This window comes from Stegostoma tigrinum, chromosome 5, assembly GCF_030684315.1.
Source record: "Stegostoma tigrinum isolate sSteTig4 chromosome 5, sSteTig4.hap1, whole genome shotgun sequence".
In the NCBI taxonomy this organism is placed as follows: Eukaryota; Metazoa; Chordata; class Chondrichthyes; order Orectolobiformes; family Stegostomatidae; genus Stegostoma; species Stegostoma tigrinum.
Window position 1 is genome coordinate 90,603,427 of NC_081358.1, and position 25,086 is coordinate 90,628,512.

Here is a 25,086-nt window from a genome sequence, read left to right on the forward strand (position 1 = left end):
TAACAAACATAGAATTGGACCCCATATACAAACCCATACAGAATAAGACCGGAAATAAAACCAGACTGGACAGTATAAATTCCAAGTGGAGTAGAACAGCATTGCTTTATTGGAGGCCTCAGTGATGATGTTACCTAGCATGAAATGTCTGAAGGAAAACAAGCTCAGTGTTCAAGTCAGCAACATCAAGGAACAATGCTCCTGCACTAAGGTTTCTATGTTTGCAGCACTCTCCAGGACTATACCATTGTGTACAAGACCTGCCCTGATTTGCCTTACAAAATACAGCAACTCATATATTTATCCAAATTAAATTCCATCTGCCAATCCGCGCCCCATATGATCAAGTTTCCATTGTGCTTTGAGAGAACCTTCTTCGCTGGCCAGTACACCCCCAATTTTTGTGGCATTGCAAACTTACTAAGAATATCTTCTATATTTAGATTCTAGGCCATTTATATAAATGACAAAAACTAGTGGACCCAGCATCAATCCTTGTGGCACACCACTGTCACAGACCTCCAGACTAAAAAGCAACCCTCCTCCACCGTCCTCTTGTCTCCTACCTTCATGCCAATTTTGTATCCAAATGGCTAGCTCGTCCTGGATTCCATGTAGTCTAACGTTGCTAACTAGTCTACACTGTGGAACCTTGTTGAACAGCTTGCTGAAATCCAGATAGACAAGGTCCACTGCTCTGCCTTCATCAGTTTTCCTTGTTACTTTCAATCACATTACTGAGACATGATTTCCCACACACAAAGCCATGTTGACTATCACTACTCAGTTCTTGTCTTTCCAAGTACATGTAAAGGGGACCCCTCCCAACAACTTGCCCACCACTAATGTCAGGCTCACCGGTCTATAGTTTCCTGGTATTTCTTTACCACCTTACTTAAATAATGACACCACATTAGGCAACTTCCCATGGTTATCAATGATACAGATATCTCGACAAGGGGCCTAGCAATCACTTCCCTAGCTTCCCAAAATGTTCTGGGATACACCTGATCAAGTTCTGGCTGTTTATCCACCTTTAAGATGTCCAGCACCTCCACCTCCTAATATGGACACTATATTTTTCTCTTTTCAAGATATTACTATTTATTTCTCCAAATACTCTAGCTCCTACATCCATCTCCACAGTAAATACTAATACAAAATAGTATCTCACTCATCTCCTGTGGTTCCACAGATGGACGACCTTGTTGATCTTTAAGGAGCTTGTATTGTCTGCCTAGTTATTCTTTTGTTCTCAATGTGTTTATAAAATCTCTTTGGATACTCCTTAATCCTATTTGCCAAAGCTATCTCATGTCCCCTTTTTGCCCTCCTGATTTCTCTCGTGTATACACCTACTGCCCTCATACTCCTCTTTAGGATTCACACAACGCCAGCTGTCTATACCTGACACGTGCCGCTTCCTTTTTCTTGTATGCACTTTTCTTGGCAGAGTGATGATGGTATAGTGGTAAGCATAGCTACTTTCCAAGCAGTTGACCTGGGTTCAATTCCTGGCCATCGCAAGCCTGTGCACGAAAGACATTGGTGTAGTGGTATTGTCACCAGGCTAGTATGCCAGAGGCCTAGATAATGTTGTGGGTTCAAGTCCTACCGTAGCAGTTAATGAAAGTCAACAGAACTTTTTTTGCGGGGAATTAACTCAAATTGTAGAGCTCTTGCTTAGCATACGAGAGGTAGTGAGATCGATGCTTACATTCTCCACTTTGATTTGGGTGGCACAGTGGCTCCGTGGTTAGCACTGCTGCCTCACACTGCCAGATACCTGGGTTCGATTCCACCCTTGGGCAACTGTCTGTGTAGAGTTTACACAGTCTCCCCATGTCTGCATGGGTTTCCTGAGTGCTCAGATTTCCTCCCACAGTACAAAGATGTGCAAGTTAGGTGGATTAGCCATGCTAAATTGCCCGTAGTGTTCAGGGATGTGTAGATTAGTGGGATGAATCTGGGTGGGATGTTCTGAGGGTGGGTGTGGACTTGTTGGGCCAAAGGGCCTGTTTCTGCACTGCAGGGATTCTATAATCTAACAATCACTTACCAAATTCCCCTCCATCCACCCCTTAACACGATGGCAGTCCCAGTTTATATCTGCAAAGTTAAAATGCCCTATCATTACAACCCTATTATTCTTACAGATACCTGAGATCTCCTTACAAATTTGCTTCTCAATTTCCTGCTGACTTTTGAGGGTGGGGCTATTAGTTCAATCGCAATAAAGTGGTCACCCCTTTGTTATTTCTCAGTTCCACCCAAATAACTTCACTGGACGTGCTCCCAGGAATAAGTACTGCCATTATGTTACCCCAATCAAAAATGCCACTCCCGTTCCTTTCTTGCCCCCCTTTCTATCTTTGTATAGCATCTGTACCCTGGAAAATTAAGCTGCCAGTCCTGCCTTTTCCTGAGCCATGGTGTTGCAGTAGTTATGCTATCCCTTCCCATGCAACTCATATATACAGGTATTATTATTCCTGTGATATACTCATTATTTTGATGGTGTGATAATTAAATTGGAAGGAGCAGCCATTACTTGAGCATTAAATTTCCTCAATTTATAGTAATAGAATTTGTGGTTGTCTTACTGTTCATACTTTTACTGTGATTTTGATAAGCTGTAGAACAGACGTTCAGTGGAGTTGGCCAGATTCTGTTTATTCCGGGATTGAGGATGTCACATTAGAACATAGAACATAACAGCACAGTACAGGCCTTTCGACCCTCGATGTTGTCAAGCCCATCTAACCTACACTATTCCATGTACGTCAATATGCTTGTCCAATGACGACTTAAATGTACCTAAAGTTGGCGAATCTACTACCGTTGCAGGCAAAGTGTTCCATTCCCTTACTACTCTGTCATCTGTCCTATATCTTTCACCCCTCAATTTAAAGTTATGCCCCCTCGTGCTCGCCGTCACCATCCCAGGAAAAAGGCTCTCCCTATCCACCCTATCTAACCCTCTGATTATTTTACGTGTTTCAGTCAAGTCACCTCTCAACCTTCTTCTCTCTAACGAAAACAGCCTCAAGTCCCTTAGCCATTCCTCGTAAGACCTTCCCGCCATACCAGGCAACATCCTAGTAAATCTCCTCTGCACCCTTTCCAAAGCTTCCACTTCCTTCTTATAATACGGTGACCAGAACTGTACACAATACTCCAAGTGCGGCCGCACCAGAGTTTTGTACAGCTTCACCATAACCTCTTGGTTCCGGAACTCGATCCCTCTATTAATAAAAGCTAAAACACTGTACGCCTTCTTAACAGCCCTGTCAACCTGGGTGGCAACTTTCAAGGATCTGTGTACATGGACACCGAGATCTGTCTGCTCATCTATACGACCAAGAATCTTACCATTCTGTACTCAATCCTCCAAATGCGGCCAACTGAAGTCTTATACAGTTGCAACAGGACTTGCCAACTTTTAAACTCAATGTCCCGACAGATGAAGACAAGCATACTGTACACTTTCTTTAGCACCTTATCCACTTGTACTGCCCATTATTTGTAGACTTTAAAACAAAATCATGCCAAAGCCTTAATTTAGTGTAGATCTCTGTAAAAGAGCTTGTTTTGTGTTTTCTGTTGAACTAAGATTATTTGTCAATTGGTGTATAAGAATTATCCTGGTATTTTAACACTTCTTATGGAAACATTTGAATGGCACTGGCTGTACTTTAAGTGTTAACTTATGTTAAATATATCTGATTCCTTCAAAAAGATCCAGTAATTAAAACATAATGTTACCTGAGTGTATAGTTGTTTAATTTATGAAATGTACATTGTAGAATCTATTTTGTTAGATGTTTCTTACTGGGAAAAAGTTTTTGAATTGCTCCTCTCTAGGCTGAGTCTGAATTACAGAGGGTCACAATGGATGCTACACGAATTGCACGACAGCTGGAAGAAACCATTGATGATTTTCAAGAAGAGAAAATTAGGGATATTAAGGTAAACATAACATGCGAAAATAATTCTTCCTCATTTATTCAAATAAAATATATTTAGATTAATCCTGAAGTGGAAATTCTAGACTATTGGGCAGAATTGTTTTGCCCAATGGGGGCCAGGTTTAGCTATGTGTCGGGAATTAAGTTGCAAAAACATAGGAATAAGGACCAGGAGTAGGCAATTCAGCACTTCAGCCTACACTATCATTTAACATGATCATGACAGATCTTATCCTGGACTCAGCTCCACTTTCCTGCCAGCTACCTGTCGGCCTTTATCCTACTTTTCATCAGAAACAAATCTATTTCTTGATTTGGTGCCTCCACAACACTGTGTGGGACAGTGAATTCACAACTCTGAGTAATAGTTTCTCCTCATCTCAGTTTTGAACCCATTTTGTCTCACTCCTATATATCCATGACCTCTTATTTTGAGACTGTCTTACAAGAGGGAACATCAGTTTGTCGTGCACCTTATGAATTCCTTTTAGCATTTTATATATGTTAGTCAGATTCTTCTAAATCTTCTAGCCCCATTCTTCAAAACTCTATCAAGTACAAGGCTAAGCTAATCAACTGTTCCTTGTATAACAACATCTTTCAGCCCTGGAATCAATTTGGTGAGCTGCCTGCAGTGCCACTACATCCTTTCTCAGGTAAGGAGACCAAAACTGGACACAGTACTCCCAGGTGTGGTCTCACGAATACTTTGTAACTTTAGCAACATTACTTGTTATAACCCAGTCCTTTTGCAGTAAATGCCAAGATGCCATATACCTGCCTTGTTATATGGTACATCTACTTATCCACTTTGTGATTCATACACAAAGACTCCCAGATGCGATTGGGGAGCCTGAAATATTCGATTCTACTACATTTAAAGAAAGGCACATTCTGAAGCAGACAGGAAACCACCTTGAAGGTGTTGGGTCTAATGGTTAATTGTTAAATTTTAAGTAAGAGGCAATTTAACAGTGTAGTTTTGGCTTTAACAGCATAGGATTCATGAAATACGGATGTTCAGCGGAACAACAAACCAGCTCGGCGAGCCAACCAACCTCAACATAGATGTTGTGTATCTGTGTTAGTATGGTGGGCTGTTCCTGAGTCTAATAAATGACAATGATGTCATGAGCCACTGAGCAACTTAGTCTAATCTTGCTGCTTAGGCTGTAAACATCCCTGTCATAAAGCTCCTGCTGTTTAACATTTTGGCCTCCACGTCCTTGGAACTTGACCTGAAGAGGACTCAATGTAGATAAAATTTTGGAAAAAATATCGTGTTTCTCACTGCAGACCTTGGAAACGCTTTGATAAAAAGAAGAAATCAAAATACATCATTGCTGCACTGAAGTAGTTACGGTCAGCAAGGGAGAAGAAAATAATTTACCCAGGGAAGAATTGAGCATCATAGAAGAATCTTGCCACATACTTGACCCTAAAGGAACACTGAGTAACAAATACCCTACACAGATGGAAACGTCTTGAGTTGGGTTATAAACTTGCAAAGAAACGGGCATCCTCAGGAATACCTTGTATTAAACAGTAAGAACAGAGGTATTGCTGAAGTTTTCTTGGCACAGAATGCAACGCAGGTCCTTCCCATCAAAAGGAGAAAGGCAGGAAAGTTTGGTGCCAAGGGAGTGTATGATGAAAATTCAGAGAGCTGGAACTCCCACAAAGAATAGAAATGGTCTCCATCAAATAAAAAATCAAGGATGAGAATCAAGCAAAAGATTGGTTCAATATTTTATGCAATCATACCAAAGGCTGAAGCAGAATTAGAGATGCTAGTCAAGTTAGTCCCTGAGCCCACAAATATGGGTGATTCATTGGACCACATCTATCATACCAATGATGAAGAAAACTGGCTTGGTACACATCTGTGCTGATGTTACAGTACTGTGTGCTGAGCAGTAATCTTTGCCTTTCATCCATGACATGTGCTGGCCTAGTTGGAGGTCAGCTTGTCAGTAAAATCAACCTTAGTCAAGCCTAAGTCGTGGAAATACATGATAATTATAATACATAAAGGACTAGTAAAATTCCAGAGACTTCAATTTGGAATCATGTCTGTGTCTGCATTATCCCAGTTTGCCATGGAACAGATTTCAAGTTGATTGGAAGGAATCCAATTTTACCTAGACACCCAGGGGAAAAAAACAAAAAAGTGCATCTCCACAATTTAGATGAAATCTGCAGAGACCTGAATTAGCAAAGACAAATTTGATTTCTTTTAAATTTTCTATCATTGAATGTTTAGGCCTTGTTGCCGCTGCAAAGGAACAACACATATCATCTTCAAAAGCAAAAGCCACAACTGTGGCAACAGTACCTAAAAATGTAAACTAATTACCATTTTTTTGTAATTGCTAAATTACTGAGTCCCAAATCTTGCAACCATTCTCAAGCAGTTGCACACTTTATTGTGTTATTATTCTTGTCCAAGACAAGAACTAGAAATGGGAAGATCAATATGAAACACAACGTAAATAGGCTTTATTAAAGTCAACTCCTTTAGGACCACAAATGGCACATGATTCATCACCCAATGGAGTGGAAGTAGTCATTTCTCACCTAACAGCAATAGTAAGAGAAGCCGATAGTTTTTGCGTCAAGATCATTAAAACAGAAATGAACGATGCACAAATAGAGGAAAAAAACCTTTCAGAATTATGTTTTGGCATGAAACAATTTCACTAATATCTGCACAGCCAAGAATGTATCATACTAATAGACCATTGACAACTGGCTACAATAACTGGGCCTCATACAGGGATATCTTGCGTAGCAGCAAGCCTTATGCAGAGATGGGCACTTGCCATAGTTCAAAGTGCTACAATTAGGTGTAGGCAATGCAACTTAAATAGAAATACTTACGGGCTGTTTAGATTACCTTTCCCAAATGAACTGACTGCAAACGGTCTGTTTGTAGAGGTCTTTTATTTCAAACAAGTACAGAACGCTCTGGTAACAGCAGGACAAGGTGCGAAGTACGTGAGAGATGATTTACTACTGTCAAGAGTGATGGACATTGACTTCATTGCAAGATCACAGAACAACAACTCCAAACTGAAACCACATGTCACAGGAAGCTAGAAATATCTGTATAACCAGGATATCTCCCACAGGGGATGGTGGTCATCATTCTGTGACAGCTGTGGGTTAAATCATCCATAAAGGTCACTATGGCATTGTCAGATTGAAGGAGATAGTCAGAGCTGTTTTTAGTTGCCAGGGCATGACTCTGAAATTGAGGGGAAGGCACGAACATTTGTAGCTTGCGCAGGAGTTCGCAACTCACCTTCATTAGTGCCACTATACCAGAAAGGCCATGACAAAAAATCTATATTAACTGTTTTTAACCTTTTGGAGGGCAAATGTTTTCATTAGTCATTGATGCACATACTGAATGTCTTGAAGCTTCCATCATAAATACAGCATCTTCAGAGAAAATCATGAAAGTTTGGGGGAGATCTTTGCAAGGTTTGACTATTTGGTTATATCATGAGTTTACAGAATATATATAAAGCAGAATGAAATTTGACCTATCTAATCAGTTTTTTATCGCACAATCACAAATGTTTTTGCACAAATGTTTGTTCTGACAATGAAACATTCCTAAAGGGTAAGTCAAGAACATGGATTATTATCCAAAAGATTGAATTAATTTTTGTTAACATGTCAAAACACATCCCACTCCATAATTCGAGTTCTCTAGCACTACTCATGACAAAGTGTCAGTTGCACATGACACTTGATTTACTAAAACTACCCTTGACTTTGTTGACAGGAAACAACAGAATTTGCTTTCTCAATGAGAGAACAAGGCTAGATGCTGTGTTTTCAAAAAGGTCAAGAGGTGTTGGTGAAGAGTTATACGACTGGTGCTGAATGGATTCCAGCCTAGTTGTAGCACAGACTGGACTCCTAAACATACAGACAAGAGATGATAAAAACCAAAAGAACTGTGGATGCTATAAATCAGGAATAACAACAAAGTTGCTTTTGTGCTCCTAAGATGCAAACCTGAAGAAGTTACCCTTCTCCCTCCAGACAAACCTCAGGGGATCTCTCTCCCACTGCAACTCTCTTGTACACTCACCTCTACTGGCTCCATCCCCGCCTCTTCAACTTGTCTGTCTCCTCGCCACCTATCTTCTCCTCTATCCGTCTTCAGTCCGCCTCCCCCTCTCTCCCTATTCATTTCAGAACCCTCACCCCTCTTTTCTAATGAAGGGTCTAGGCCCGAAGCATCAGCTTTTGTGCTCCTGAGATGCTGCTTGGCCTGCTGTGTTCATACAGCTCCACACTTTGTTATCTCGGATTCTCCAGCATCTGCAGTTCCCATTGTCTCGGCTGGAAAAGCTCAGTAGGTCTGGCAGCATCTATGAAGGAGAAAACAGAGTTAATGTTTCGGGTCCGGTGACCCTTCCTCAAGAGATGATGTTGTATGGAGAGAACATGAAGATCAACTCTTGACAGGTAGCATGGATGTAGAAGGGGCAACTTTAATTTGAAAATCCATAAATAATAATGCCAAACTGAGATTTTTGTAGACCTGAAAACAGAACAGTAACTGGTGCGTCTGAGGGAGACAGTACCTTATCCGAAGTTTCAAACATATATAGTCACCTCCAGAAAAAGACAATGATAGATGATGTTCCAAGTACACCTAAAACACCAGATGGTAAGAACTGCCGATGCCGGAGTCAGAGATAAGACAGTGTGGAAGCAGAGGAGCATAGCAGGCCAGGCAGCATCAGAGGAGCAGGAAAGTTGACGTTTTAGGTCAGGACCTTTCTTCAGCAAACTTCTGAAAAAGGGTCCCGACCCAAAACGTCAACTTTCCTGCTCCTCTGATGCTGCCTGGCCTGCTATGCTCCTCCGGCTCCACACTGTATTAGCTCTTACGCCTAAAACACTGGTGGTTAAACCCACTGAAAAAAATAAGTGGATGCCTGAGGTATGCTGACAGCTGCGCAGGAACTGACATCCTCCTACATCTTATCTATAGACTTAAAATATTGTGACTGTTTTCAGGAACCTCTGATGTAACTGGGGGGGATTTTTTTTTAACTTGTGTCAATATGAAGGAATGTCACTTTACATCATCATAATGTGGCACATTTGGATTCTTATTTGGCCATTTTGGGTGGGAAACAGCTTAGACTAACTTTGCTGCCTGAAAAATTAACATTCCAAGAATAAATTTCCTGCCGCTTAACACTTTGGCCTTCTGGTCCTTCTTGGAAATTGTGGATCTTGTCAGGCTGCATTAGACACATGCAGAGTGGGAAGTCATTGTCCATTGAAACTGACATGGTTAGAAATATTTAAATAGAAAAATCGAACAACTTACCAGCATGCCTAATGGAAAGGCTTATACTCTGTAGGTGCCTTGATGGCATGCTTTGTCAGATTGACTAGTGACGGAAACAAACATACAAACAGGGAACAAGAATAGACCACTCAGTCCTTCAAGCCTGCTCCACTGTGCAGTGAGATTTTGATGATCTGATTTGAACATCAGCTCAACATTCCTGCATAGCCCTGATAATTTTCCATCAACATGGTAGTCAAGATTCTATCTACCTGTGTCTTAAAAAAAATTTGAAAATGCTGCATCCACTGCATTTTGTGCAAGGAAATTCTAAAGACTCTTTAACCTTAAGGAAAAAAAAATTGCACATCTCCACCTTAAATGGGTAATCCTTAATAAGTTTTGGAAAATTAAAACTATCGAATCAACTGTCTCACTGACTACTTTTACGATCCTAGCATGAAATCCATTTCAACCTGGGGATTCATTAATTTGCAGTTCTAACATTTTTCCTAGCTCTCCTTCCATGCCCTCGTAATTACCCTTGTTTAAATTCAACATATCAGTCTTAGACCCCTACTTCTCTACCTTGAACTGTACATAGACCGCCATCATATATTTGTTACTGCTATGCAGAGGTGCTTTCACAATCATGTCAATAATTAATTCTATCTTACTGCTCAGAACAAAGTCTAATAGGCCTGCTCTCTAGTTGGTGCCACAACATGTTCTAACATTGTCCTGAAAACATTCAATGAATTCGTCATCTAGACTTCTTTTCTCCATCTGATTTCTCTCATCTGTGTACAGGCTAAATCAGCTGTGATTATCGTTGTACCCTTCTGACGAGCTTCCATGATTTCCTCCTTGGTACCCTGCCCTAAGATGTAATTACTGTTGGGGAGCCCTATGCACAACTCCTACAGGTGTCTTTTATCATTCCTCATCTCTGTCTAGACTCTTTCTATATTCTGGTTTCCTGAATTTACCTCGTGCCTTTCAATTATGCCAATGTCATCACTAATTAAAAAAAATCTTCTCCACTCTTAGCCACAGTGTTTATGCAGCTAGTCTAGTGAAGTTTTGAGCAGATGTGCTAAATTAATTTAGTCCCACTTGACAACATTTGGTCTGTATCCCTCTTATTTCTTCATTGCAATTCATTTTCCATCTTAGTATCATTGGCAGATTTGGGTACAGTATTTTCTGTTGCCAGATCCAAGTCATTAATGTAGTTGTAAATTGTTGGGACCCGAGGTTTAAATCCTGCGGCACCCCATGACCTACATCTTGCCAACCAGAAAAAGACCCTTTTATCCCAATCCTCTGCTTTCTGCTGGTTAGCTAATCCTCTATCCAAACTAATAAATCACCCCTAATGCAAGACTAAGTTGTAAAGCAGCTCACAACCATGTTCTCCAGGACAGTTCTGAACGAACAATAAATTCTGACCTAGGTAAGTCAGTCACATGTAATGAAAACTAAATTATCTTTTTTCCCATAGTCAAGACAAATTGATGCATGTAACGATACAGAGGGAATATCAAATAATAAGATTTTTTAAAATTCTCCTTTACATTGGAAGATTTTCAGTGGCTCATTTGGGTTGTACTTTAGAATGCTAACGAGTATTTTTCAGTGCAGAGTATCTAATGATAAAGATGCTATTTGCAGAATTGTTGATTCCTCTTTGAATTGCCAGCGTTTTGCTGAAGAAGTAGTTGTGCAAATTTTACAGGGCTTGCTCTTAAATTAAGCAAGAAAGGGCTGGGCAGTTTCAAATCCAACTTTTTAGGGGTTTTATTCACTGGCTGAACACACTTATGTTGGTTCCTGAGCTCAGACTGTACTATGGGCCATTACCATGTAGGTTTCCTTAGTGATATTGAAGAACAGTGCAAACACCAGGTAACTAACTGTCCACCACATTGTTTGTCCCTGGAGAACTGATGTAATTTACATGGTGCCAAGAGAGTGAATTTTCCCTCTGTATCGTTACATGTATCAATTTGTCTTGACTATGGGAAAAAAGATAATTTAGTTTTCATTACATGTGAATAAATATGTGTGGGCATAAGAGAACATAACTGCTGTGATATTCAGGACAGCATGTTGCATTTCATATAACTGAGAAATTAAACTCATCATGTCTGAATTTTGTTTAATCTAAATTTAACATTGTCAGCAATGTATGTTTAATTCTTTTGAGCTTTTGTGTAATTAACTATAAATTTTGTAAAATATATAGTAGTATTTTTACGAGTCAACTTGATTCTGGTATAACTGAATGCTATTTTACAATCCAGGGATGTTTTAACATTATATAATAACGTCTTGGAGGCAGTACACAATACTTTCTATTAGTGAATTAATACCTCAAATTCTTTATTATTTACTTCAAATAGAAGATTTTTGGGGACTTCATCACAATTGAAATGGCGTTCCATGCAAAAGCTTTAGAGGTTTATAGCAAAGCATATCAGCATATACAGAATATTGATGAAGAGGCAGATATGGAGGTAAGTTGTAATTTGAGGTTTTTTAAAAAGCTCAAATAAATACATTATTCACCACATGCTTCTACTTTTAATAATACTGGCTCTTGCATCTCAATGACCAGACAGTCAGTCATTGGAGCAGCATAGACTGGAATTGCTCACCAGTACCGTGTTGTATCCCTGATGCACTGAATCTATAGAAATTGCTTGGAAAATCAAAACTTCAGATGGACATTTCCCCAGCATCTATAATCCTCCAGAAAACCCATTATACTCAGGATCTTAGATAACAAAGTGTGGAGCTGGATGAACATAGCAGTCCAAGCAGCATCTTAGGAATACAAAAGCTGATGTTTCAGGCCTAGACCCTTTTCTGATGAAGGGTTTAGGCCTGAAACATCAGCTTTTATACTCCTAAGATGCTGCTTGGCCTGCTGCGTTCATCAAGCTCCACACTTTGTTATCTCCAATTCTCCAGCATCTGCAGTTCCCATTATCTCTGATAGTCAGGATCTTTCATGGTTTCTGACTCCGTTAAGCTTAGTATGACCATATGAATTAGAAGCAGACATTCACCTTCATCTCCTCCTACCTATTCTAATCAATCATTAAGATCAAGGCTGATCTGGCTGTGTTTTGAATACCACATTTCCATCTTCCTTGATAGCCCTTTTAATTCTCATACGTAATAAGAATCTATCTGTTTCTTTCTTAAAGCTGTTTAATGATCCTGTCTCATCTTGTCTTCTTAAGTAGAGTTCCAAAGTTGCACAGCTTTCAAAGAGAAAACATTTTTCCTCATCTGCCCTGAAAGGGCGACTCCTAGTTTTTAAATATTGCTTCCTCTGGTTCTGGACTCACCCACAAGAACACCCTTTCCACATCAACCTTGTCAAGACTATTCAAGGTCTTACACAGTTCAATCAAGTCATCCCTCACCTTTGAAACTGCAGTGGAAACAGGGCCATCCTGTCCAATCTATCCTTGCAAAATATCCCCTTAATTCTAGCTGTCAATCTAACAAGCTTCCTCTGAACCATGCAGTGTACTTTATATCCTTTAAATGAGGGGATTAAAACTGCACACTGTATTTGAGATATGGTCTTATCACTGCCCTATATAACTGAAGCATAAATCCTTATTTTTATGTTCACTTCATTTCATAATAAAGGACTACATCACATTAGCTTTCATGACCATGTTGCTGTAGCTGCATACAAACGTTTTATGACTCATGCACTAGAATACCTAAATCTCTCTGCACCTCGGAATTCTGTGGTCATTCTCCATTTAAGTAATACTCTGTTTTCCTTTTATACTTCCTGCCAAAATGAATAACTTCATGTTTTCCCACATTATACTCCATCTGCCATCCGTAATTCTCTCAGACAACTTACCTATAATTTGTCTTCAAATTTCTGATGTCCATAAAGTAGGAACAGAAGTAGGTCATTTGGCTCATCAAGCCTGCCATCAAACAAAATATGGCTGATCTCCCCCAGACCTCAACTCCTCTTTTGTATCAGCTCATCATAGCTCTCAAGTGCGCAATAATTCAACAATCCATCTATCTCCTTTGTAAGTATTTTAAGTGATCTCGTCTTCACAATTCTGTGGAATAGAGAATTCTAGACATTCACTGCCTTATGGGTGAAGAAATTTCTTTGTCTCAGTTTTAAATTAGTTGTCCTTTTATTTGGAATTATATCACTGAGTTCAAGGTACCCCTACCAGTGAATCTTCTCAAAGTCTACCCTGTCAATGCTCCTCTGAATTTTGTATGTTTCAATAAGATTACCCTTTGTTCTTCTAAATACTAACAAATCAAAGTCTGACCTATTATCTATGCTTGATAAGTTGCCTGCTTTGTTTCAGGAATCAGCTTGGTGAATCTCTTGAATACTGTCCTCCCTCTATGCTGTTTTCTTTAAAACCTACTTTCTGACCCACCTTGCTGCTGTTTACAAGTATGGCTATCATTCCTTTGCTACCCTCATCTCAAAAATTAATTTAACAGTGAAGAGAGAGGCCATTTGGCCCACTGAGTCTGTACCAACCCTCCAAAGAGCATCCCACCTAGACCCAGCACCCCACAAGTGGTTTTTACCATGGCCAATCCACCTAACCTGCACATCTTTGGACTGTGGGAGGAATCCAAAAGGCATCCGGTAGAAACACAAGCAGACACTGAGAACATGCAAACTCCACACAGACAGTAACTCAAGGCTGGAATCAAATCCAGGACCCAGGCACTGTAAGACCGCAGTGCTAACCACTGTGCCACCCAGTTAATGTTTCAGTAAGATCTCCAGGCCTTATTGCACATGAACCACATGCAGAAGCAAGGGAATGTTGGAAACTTATAAAATACATTCTCTATTTCTGCAGTTACTTCTTTCAAGAACTCTCAGTGCAGGACATAAGCCCCAGGAAAAATGTCAGTTTTTAGAACTTGAGATGACCCAGTACTTCAGGAAGTGAGTAAGTTGTTGAAGCTGCAAGCTGACAAATATCTGTATCCTGATGGACTTCATCCAAGGATCTTAAAAGAAGTGGTTAGTGTGACAGTAGATGCATTGGTTTTAATTTTCCAAAACTTCTTTGATTTGGGAATGGTACCATTAGATTAAAAGATTACAAATGTAACTTCTTTATTCAAAAAGGGGAGCCAGAAAGCAGGAAAGTATAGGAAAATAGAGAAAACATTAAAAGTGATTATTAAAGAAATAAGTTCAGAATAATCAGGCAGAGCTAACATAATTTTGTTAAAATCATGTTTGATCTGTCTGTTGGAGTCTTTGAGAAAATAACACATACTATAGAGAAAAGGGAACATGCAGATGTGCTGTACTTAGATTTCCAGAAGGCATCTAGTAAGGTGCAACAACAAAGATTATTGCTGAAAATAAAACCTCACAGTGTACACCACAGCATACTGGCATGGATATAGGATTGGCTGGCTAACAGGAAGTGAGAATGTATAAGCAGTGTCTTTTTAGTTTAGTTTGGTGTTCCATAGGGATTGGTGCTGGGACCTCATAATTGCAATTTATAGAAATGACTTAAATGAATCTACATAGGTATGGTTATCAAATTTACTGATGACACAAAGATAGGTAGCAAAGTTGAGAAAAGGGAGGTTACAAAAAGATTTGGTAGGTTGGCAGAGATATGGCGAATGGAGTATTTTGGGGCTAAGTGCTTACATTTCTGATTCATATGTACTTTTACTCCAGTGATTGTGAATGGTTTAAGTTCTTTGCCATTGTTTGCCTCCTCAATTTCTGTTGTTCTTGGAATGCTTTTTTAGTGTCCTGTACTTTAAGAAAAATGGAAATTCCAAGTTTAAAGTCATTGGCATTTCCTTGTTTTCCACTATTAATTATTATTCTCCAAACTCTTGTCCTTGAAGTGACATAAGTGCATATGAATTAGGAACAGGAGTAGGCTATGTAGCCTTTTGAACCTGCTGTGCCTTTCAATAAGATCAAGGCTGATTTTAATTTCAACCCACATGCCTGCCTACCCCAATAACCAATCACCTCTTAGCTTATCAAGAATCTCTCTACCTCTGCCGTAAAATATCCAAAGAATCTACTTCTGTCACCTTTTGAGGAAGTGAGTTCCAAAGACTTAAAACTCTCAGAGAAAAATGTTCTTCTTAACTCGGTCTTAAATAGGTGACCCCTTTGTTTTAAGCAATAACCCCTAGTCCTAGATTCTCCCAACAGAGGAAACATTCTTTCTGTATCCACTGTTTCATGCCTCCTCAGGATCTTGTATGTTTTAATCAAGTCACCTTTTACTCTTGTAAACTCAAATTCAAGCCTAAACTGTTGATCTTTTCCTTATAAGTCCATTCCACATATTAGTCTGAACAAATATCACCGAGTTCAAGGTACCCCCACCTTAAAGTCTACCCTGTCAATGCTCCTCTGAATCTTGTATGTTTCAGTACGATTACCCTTCATTCTTCTAAATGCTAACAAATCAAAGTCTAACCGATTATCTTTGCTTGATAAGTCGTCCGCTTTGTTCCAGGAATCAGCTGGGTGAATCTGTTTTGAATACTGTCATCCCTCTATGCCGCTTTCTTTAAAACCTACTTTCTGACCCACCTTGGTGCTGTTTACAAGTATGGCTGTCATTCTTTTGCTACCCTCATCTCAAAAATTAATGTATTAAAGAATGCTAACAGTGCAGAAAGAGGCCATTTGGCCCTTCGAGTCTCTATCAGCTCTCCAAAGAGCATCCCACCTAGACCCACCACCCATAAGTGGTTTTTATCATGGCCAGTCCAACTAACCTGCACATCATTAGACTATTGGAGGAAACCAGAAGGCATCCAGTAGAAACTCAAGCAGACACTGAGAACATGCAAATTCCACACAGATAATAACTTTAGGCTAGAATCAAACCCAGGACCTAGGCATAGTAAGACCTCTAACATATCCAAATATGGTCTCATCAGTGACCCATATAGTTGAAGCAATACATCCCTACTTTTTATTTGATTCCAATCAGACATGAGAGGGGAAATAAGACACTTGATCCATTTAGCTCTGCCATTTAATGAGATTATGGATGATCCGGTAATCATTAGCCCTACTTTTCTGCTTTATACGTAGAATCCTTGATTTCCTTAATGATTTTAAATGTTCTATCCTTAGCCTTAAATATACTTAACAACCCAGTCTTGACACTCTTCTGTAGTAAACAATTTCATAGATTTATCACACCTCTGAAAGAAAAGAACTTCCTCTTCATCTCTCTCTTAATGTCCTGTCACCCAAGACTTTCCTAACCATGAGGAAAAGTGTGTCCGCATCTACCCTGTAGACCCCCCCCCACCAAGAATCTTATGTTTCAATGAGGTCTCTTCTCATTCTTCTAAACTCTAATGAGTACAAGCCTAATCTGCACAAGCTAGCCTCATACAGCCTCATCAGTCTACTCTCGATCATTGGCAAAGTTATGGAAGGTGTCACCTGTGCTGTCAAGCAGTACTTGCTTCATTGATGCTTAGGCTGGTGCTTGCAGAGCCGCTCAGTTTGGTGCTGCCACAGCTACACAGCTCCTAACCACAACTTAGTGGGAATATGGGAGAAAGTTCTTCTGATTGGGAGTCATCCTAGCAAAAAAAAATGATTGTGGTTGTTAGAAGTTGATCATCTCAACTCCAGAGCATCTCTGCAGGGATTCGTCAGGGTAGAGTCTCTTATCCAACCATTTTCTGTTTATCAATAGCCTTCCTACTGTTAACTGATGATTATGTAATGTTCAGCAACATTTACACCTGTTCAGATTCTGAAGCAATCTATGTTCACATGTAGACTTGGGCTGATAAGCACCAAGTAACAAGCATTCTACAAAATGCCAAGTAATGACCATCTCTAACAAAGGAAATTCAACTTATACCACCTTGATATTTGATGGCACGCCATCGCTGAATCAACACGCTGTCAACATCTTGAGGTCTACCACTTACTAGAACCTGAATTGGCTTATCCATATAAATACTGTGGCTATCTTGCAGCAAATAACTTGTTGTCTACCATGTACAAGGTACAAGTCAGGATGTAATCAAATATAGTCCATTCTCCTGGATGAGTGCAGCTCCAGTAATACTCAAGAAGCTTGTTACTATCTAGGACAAAGTAACTTGCTTGATTGGCGACACATCCACAAAAATTCACTTGCTCCACAATTGACACTCAGTGACAATCGATTCTACCATCGACAAATTAGACAGTACCTTCCAAACCAACAACCAGTATCAGTGAGAATGATAAAGGCAGCGGGTACATGACACCATTACTTTGTCACCCAGTGGCACAATCATGCAGAACAGTTCTGAAGACACTAAATCCCAGGAAATCTTGGCTGATGTAGTTAAGCCTTTTTAAGGGGAGACAGTACATTGTGCTAACATGACTAGACTAGTGATCCAGATTTCCAGGTTAATATCGGTAGACACGGTAAAATCTTATCATAGCAACTGGTGAAAGTTAAATGAATGAAGCTTGGAATGTAATGAAAGTTAGTCTCAGTAACAGTGACCTTGAAACTTCAATCAATTGTAAAATCCCATCTGGTTCAATGACGTTCTTTAGTGACAGAAATTTACCATACTTCCCTGATCTGGCCTGCATGTGATTCCACCCTCTCAGGTGTATGATTGACTCCTTACTGGTCTCTGAAATTGCCTAGCTCAGTTCAAGGGAAGTGAGAGATGGGCAATAAATGTACAGTTCACAATTTCTGCTGAAACCCTGTCTTTATTTCTTTTTTTTGTCCTTTGTAAGTTGTGTTACACACAAAGCTCCTTTCATTTACTGGTGCATCTTCTTTGTTGCCAGTCACATGAGGTCTATCTCATAATATGCTACTTTTCGGTACTGCTTCAATGTCAAAAGTCACTCAGTCACGTAGACCAATATTTCTATTCATTTAAATACTGTTAATGTGAACATTTGAAACTCCTTTAAAACATTCTTAAAAACAATAACCAATTCATTAAATATTTTTTAAAAATATACATTTTTCTTCTTATTTTGTGTCCAGGTCAAAAGTCATCATAGCCTATTTACATATTTTTTTACACGAATATTCATTTTTTTTCTCACAAAATATTCTTCATGGAAAAACCTCATACTTCTCATATGTGTTTACCATCATCATTAATTCAGTATTTTCACACTGCTTCTGGTATATAATGTTTTCAATTTGGTCAGAAGTGCCAATTATATCCTCCCTGCGTAGGGGTATCATCTATCTTATTCAATTTTAATATATTTGAGGGATAAATCCATTAACTAATAAATTTCCACTGTGAATGTTGCACTGACATATTATTTGTGTGAAGTATGTTCATAATCACTAGCCTTTTTGTAAACTTTGGAATTTGATTTTAACGATGTACTAGTGTCACCTATATTTACTTTTTTCAAAAGGCTGTTAGCCGATGAGGTTATTTGCTTTATAGATTTTCAGGAACACACTTCATTTACAAGACAGCCAGCCGCGTCTAAGCATAGTATCTGCAAACTCTATGAATACCATGAATGGAATAAATTCAGCTCTACGTATGTCAGGATCTTCTAAGGTAAGAGTCTGGGGAATTAGCTCAGATGGTTGAGTGCTTGCTTTGCATGTGAAATGAAAAGGAATTAATATCAACATTCTCCAGTTACCTTGGTTTGATATCTTGTCATCTCCTCAAAGAACTCTAAGAATCAGGTTGGGTAACGAAAAACCAATAGACTTTAAAGGATTGTTCAGATAACGTAGATTGGTTCAGTTTGCTTTCCCACCTCATTAAGAACAATGCAATAACTTCTTCAAACAATGTGGTGAATCTAATGAGATAGCAAGAACTGTAGTTGCTGGAGTCAGAGATAACACAGTGTGGAGCTGGAGGAACACAGCAGACCAGGCAGCATCAGAGGAACTGGAAAGTTGATGTTTCGGTTTGGAACCCTTCTTCAAAAATGTGGGAGGGCTAAGGGAGCTCAGAAATAGAGAGAGGAGGAGTGGGGCTGGGGAAGGTAGGTCGGATGGTGATGGGTGAGTGCAAATAGGGAGTGGTGGGGATTGATCAGTGAGTTGGAAGTGACGGGTAGGTGAGAGAGAAGATGGACAAATTGTGTCAGGTCATGGAGGTGGGGATGAGAGGGAGGGTTGGACATGTGATGAGACCAGGTGGGGAAATATTAAAACTGGTGAAATCCATGTTTAGGCCATCGGGCTGTAGGCTCCCGAGGCAGAATATGAGGTGCTGCTCCTGAGTTTTGCAGGTGCATCAATGCAACACTGGAGGAAGCCCAGGATGGACAGGTCACCCAACGAGTGCAAGTTAAAATGGTTCATGACTGGAAGGTGTTGTCGTTTGTCATGTATGTGCATTATCTTACGTATGAAGACAGTGGAGCATTTGAAAATGTTTGGCTCATATTACAGTGACAAATGAGTTAAATCTCTGGTTTAAGACCCAAATGTCGTCTTGTTGATAAGGCTCTCGTGCTATCTTGTTTCTTTCCTTCCTACACTTGGTTTCCAACAACACTTTTAAAATAGACACTTATTATAATTAATAGAACACATATCCTTTATTAACTGCTGGTTGTTAATTACTTATTCTTCAGCTATAACATAATTGAGATATTGTTGATAATTGCTATCTCGTAACTATTTTATGGGTGTTTAGAATTCTGAAATTTAGTTACTGTGCTAGTTCGTGAGGCAGCACAAAAATGGCTTCTTTCATTCATAAGGTTTAATATTACAAGGTGGATTCTGGATTTTGTTGGATTAGCAATATGTATATGTTATTAAAAGAAACAAAATGGCCAAAGTAATCAAGTGTAATCTAACACCAAAAAGTCTGAAATCCAGATGAAAGCAAAGTACTGCAAGTGCTGGAAATCTGGAATAACAACAGGAAGTGAAAGAGAAACCCAACAGGTTTGGCAGCATTTGCAGAGAAAGAAACAAAGCAAGCTTTTGAAGTCTGATGTGGCCTCTTCAGAGCTGAAGGAAGCTGGAAATTGAGTTTGTATGTTGTTAACAAAGTGGGTTGAAATGAGTTGAACAGACGATGAGGATACCCACAGAGTAGAAGACAAAGGGTGTTATAGTGGTAGTAGAGGAGAGATACAGGTGCAAAATAAGTGTTTAAGATATGTGTGGAAGGTAAGGTTTTTCTGAGAGCAAACAAAACACTGGGGGAATGTAAACGAAATAGTGTGTCATGTTGTGAAGTTGTTGAGCTCTGTGTTGCGTCCTGGAAGCTGTAAAGTGCCTACATGGACACCCTGTTCATCTGGTCTGCATTGACTTGAACACTGCAGCAAGCAGGAGGCATATATGTTAGCATGAGAGCATTATGGTGCAAGCGTTTCCAGTAGAGCAGAGGTTCCGAAAGTGGTCCGCCTGGCTGTAATTATTCTCCTAATAAAGAGGAGACTGCACTGTGAACAGCAAATACAGAAGACCATACTTGAAGTACAAATAAACCACTGCTTCACCCAGAAGATGTAATTGGGATCTCTGACAGTAGGAGTGAGAACGTGAAAGGGCAAGTTGTTACAACTACTATGATTGCATGGGAGGTGTCAATGTGTTAGGAGTGACAAAATAATGGACAGGGTGTTAGAGGGAACAGTCAGAATCAAAGAATACAAAAGAAGTCCTTCAACCCAACATGTTTGTTCTACCAGACACTCTGCTGACGAGTCTCACTTTTCAGCACTAGGCCGATAACCTTGAATGTTGTAACATTCCAGGTGCTCGACCAAGTACTTCTTAAGATATGGTAGGCACTGCTGATGCTGGAGTCTGAGGGAATAACAAGGTGTAGAACTGGGTAAACACAGCAGGCCAGGCAACATCAGAGGAGCAGGAAAGCTGATGTTTCGGGTCTGGACCCTTCTTCAGAAATAGGGGAGAGGAAGAGGACTCTGAAATAAATAGAGAGAGGGGGAGGTGATGATAGAAGAGGATAGAGAAGCAGATAGGTGGAGAGAAGACTGACAAGTTGAGGAGGCAGGAATGAAACCAATAAAGGTTAGTGTAGATAGGGAGTTGGGGTGGGGGTTGGTCAGTGAGGATGGAGGGGCGGGGAGTTGGGAGAGAAGTCAAACAGGTCAAGGAGGCAGGGATGAGATGGGCTGGTCTTGGGATGAGGTAGGGGGTGGGGAGATTTTGAAGCTTGTGAAGTCCACATTGAGACCATTGGGCTGCAGGGTTCCCAGGCGGAATATGAGGTGCTGTTCCTCCAGCCTTCAGGTGGCATCGTTGTGGCACTGGAGGATGCCCAGGATGGATGTGTCCTCCAAGGAGTGAGAGGGGAGCTGAAGTGGTTCGCAACTAGGAGATGTTGTCGTTTGTCACAAACCGAATGTAGGTGCTCCAGAAGACTTCACTTGGTTCCTCTGAAGTAGAGGGGGCCACATCGGGAATAGCAGATACAATATACCACAACAGCAAATGTGCAGGTGAACATCTGTTAAATGTGGAAGGTTTTCTTGGGGCCTGGGATGGAGGTGAGGGGGGAGGTGTAGGGGCAATTGTAGCACTTCCTGCAGTTGCAGGGAAAAGTGCCTGGAGTAGTGGGGCTAGTGGGGAGTGTGGAGCAGACGAGGAATTCATGGAGAGAACGGTTCCTCTGGAAGGTGGATAAGGGTGGGGAGGGAAATATATCCTTGGTAGTGGGGTCAGACTGCAGGTGACAAAAGTGGCAGAGAATGATGTGTTGAATCCACAAGTGGATGGGGTGATAACGTAAGGAACTGGGAGTTCTGTCTTTGTTGCTATTGCAGGGACAGTGTGCGAGGGCTGAGGTGCGGGGAAACACGAGACATGAAGTCGAGGGCGTTTTCGACCACTGTGAAAGGGTAATTGTGGTCCTTGAAAAACGAGGACATCTGGGATGTCTGGGTGTGGAATGCCTCATCTTGGGAGCAGATGCGGCGGAGGCGAAGGAATTGGCAATAGGGGATTACATTCTTGCAGGAAGGTGGATGACAGGAGGTGTATTCTAGGTAGCTGTGGGAGTCGGTGGGCTTGAAATAGATTTCTATCAGTTTCCAGGTGTTTACCAGAGATGGAGACAGAGAGGTAGAAACTGGAGTCGAAATAGGTGGAGATAAGTTCGGTGGGGCAGGAGCAGGCAGAGACAATGGGTTGACTAGGGCAGTCGGGTTTATGGATTTTGGGAAGGAGATAGAAATGGGCGGTGTGGGATTGTGGAATGATGAGGTTGGAGGCTGTGGGTGGGAGGTCACCTGAGGTGATGACGTCATGGATGGATAATTGGGACCCGTGTAGATATCCTTATATCCACCTTTGACAAGGAGGAAGTGAAATAATTAAAAGAAGAGTTTGTTTCAAGTAAGAATGAGCTCAGCCATGCACAAGAGGTGATGCATGGAGACTGTTCAGGCCTTTCAAGGAAGAAGCTGACAACCTTTAGACTATCCTGATAGGGGACGGACATATGGACATACTGCATTCCATGGTGAAATGGCGGCTGGGGCCAGGAAACTGGGAATTGTGAAATTGACATAAAGCTTCAGAAGAATCATAGATGTAAGTGGGAAGAGAATTGACAAGGTTTAGAAAAAAAAATCAGTCAAGATAGAAAGAAATAGGTTCAGTGGGTAATCTAAACCCAGATCTGCTTGTAGTTCTGTTTGGATTTCCAAAAGTCATTCGCTGACGAGCCATATAAGAGTACTGAGCAAGAGTTGTGTTGGGTTGAGATAATCTATTAGCACGGATAATGGACTAATTAATAAACAGGAAATAAGCTGAGATTTTTTTTCTCTAGTTTCTCTAAGTTGGCAAAATGTTAAAAGTGGATTGCAGTAGAAATCAGTGCTGAGCCTCACCTATTTATGATCTATATAATGGGTGAAGGAACCTGTGTACGTAGCCTGATTTTGCTGATGATACAAAGATAGATAGGACAGCAAGTTCTGGTGAAAATATATAAAGTCTGCAAAGGGACATAGATTGGGTAAGTGGTCAGTTGTTTACAGATGGAGCCCAATATAGAAAAATGAGAGGTTGTCCACTTTGGCAACAAGAATAGGGAAGCAGAGTGTTATTTAAATGGAGAGAGACTACAGAATGCTACAGTGCGTAAGGATCTGGATTTCCTTACTCGAGTCACAGTTGCATGTGGATAGGGCAAGTAATTAAGATGGCAAAGGAAACCTTGGCCTTAATTGCAAAGGGGAGAAAGTATAAAAGTAGAGAAGTATTGTTGCAGATGTAGATTGTGAGACCGTGTCTTGAGTACTGTATAATTTTGGTCTCCCTCCTTAAAAAGGGAAGTACTTTCATTGTAAGCAGTTCAGAGAAGTTTCACTCGGCTGATTCCGGGAATGAAGGCATCTCTTTATAAAGAAAGGCCAGTACTCATTGTGGAGTCTAAAAGCATAGGTGGTGATTTTATTGAGACATTCTGGACGGGAATTGAAAATGTTTCCTCTCATAGAGAATTCCAGAACTGGGAGACACAGTTTAAAGTAAAAGGTCTCCCATGTAAAATGGAGATGAGGAACAATTTCTTAATTTAGAGGGAACTTAATCTTTGGAATTCCTTACTCAAGAGACACTTGAGCCTGGGTCACTTAATATACTCAAGAATTAGACAGATTTTCAATCAGCAGGTGAGTCTCGGGTTTACTGGGGACAGACGGGAAAGTGGAGTTAAGGCCATCACCTCTGAACTTTTGTTCAAGTTTTAGGCAAATACTTTGAATACTGACAACTCTTAAACTTGAAGTCACACCAACTTGATAAAGTTGGCCAACTGCCATCAACAGGGAAGAAGACTTTTCCCCATGCCCTCTCTATATGAATCATTACTTCCAGAGATGAGTCTGTGAACCGGGGGGCAACCTTTCCAGACTTTCCATTCATGCTTCAGGTATTTCTCTCTTACACTGGATTATTTATTGTAATCACTCCTGAGATTCTGTCTTCTAATGGGGTTCTTCTAGAGATCCTCCATCAGTTGTTTAGACATGTCATCCACCTGCCCTTCTTCATAGGTTGGGGAAACCAGAGTAATTAATTTTCTCTGGTAAGGACCAGGAGCAAGGTGGTTGTGTTTCTGACCCATACATGGATCTTTGAGGATTCTGGCTACAACAAATTTATGTCTGCAGTTTACATTCCTTTCCTGCCATCTTCACTTAGCAGACTTCTAAACAATGTAAAAATCTTGTTTCCTTTGTCATTGTGAAGTTGAAAAATCAGCTAAAAATTGTGGTACATTTTTGTGTTCTATTACAAGTGGATGGTATGTAAATTTGATGCTACCACCTCATCCCTGTGAATGTAACATAGGACCAAATATCTGCCATGTTGCTGGCCATCTGAGTTCCCCAGGAATGGATCATTGCTATGTAAAGTTACATGGTGCAATCAGCCTTGTACTTTTAAAGGCAGTATGAGTCTCTCAAAGGGAAGTGTTGGTAGATACTATTGCAACTTAAAACAAGGTGTAGCACTTGAACATATCAATGATGGTGCTGGGCAGGAGGAGAGATGTGATAGTTTAAGGGAAATTATCTTCAGAATGGAATGTGAGCAGGTGATCTTGGTGATTGGTAGCAAGAACCTGGTATGTACCATACATATTTAGTGTCATGATCTCATATAGTAGTGGAAGTCAAATAATACTTTCACATCACGTCTTGTTGTGCACTATATAATCACATGCCAGATCCCACCCCACAATCATCATCTCTTTCTGACTGTTAGGAATCGTACTTACATCCAGCTA

The 25,086-nt window shown here is 40.3% G+C and overlaps 1 protein-coding gene across 1 annotated transcript in view; it reads left to right on the top strand.

Moving 5' to 3' along the window:
• Positions 1-25,086, top strand: part of cibar1 (CBY1 interacting BAR domain containing 1) — a 71,163-nt gene that overhangs the window by 41,258 nt on the left and 4,819 nt on the right. The window contains exons 6-8 of the mRNA XM_059646131.1: positions 3,865-3,969; positions 11,697-11,810; positions 18,775-18,894. Coding sequence (XP_059502114.1) covers positions 3,865-3,969; positions 11,697-11,810; positions 18,775-18,894 — 339 coding nt within the window. The remainder of the gene's footprint in view (positions 1-3,864; positions 3,970-11,696; positions 11,811-18,774; positions 18,895-25,086) is intronic.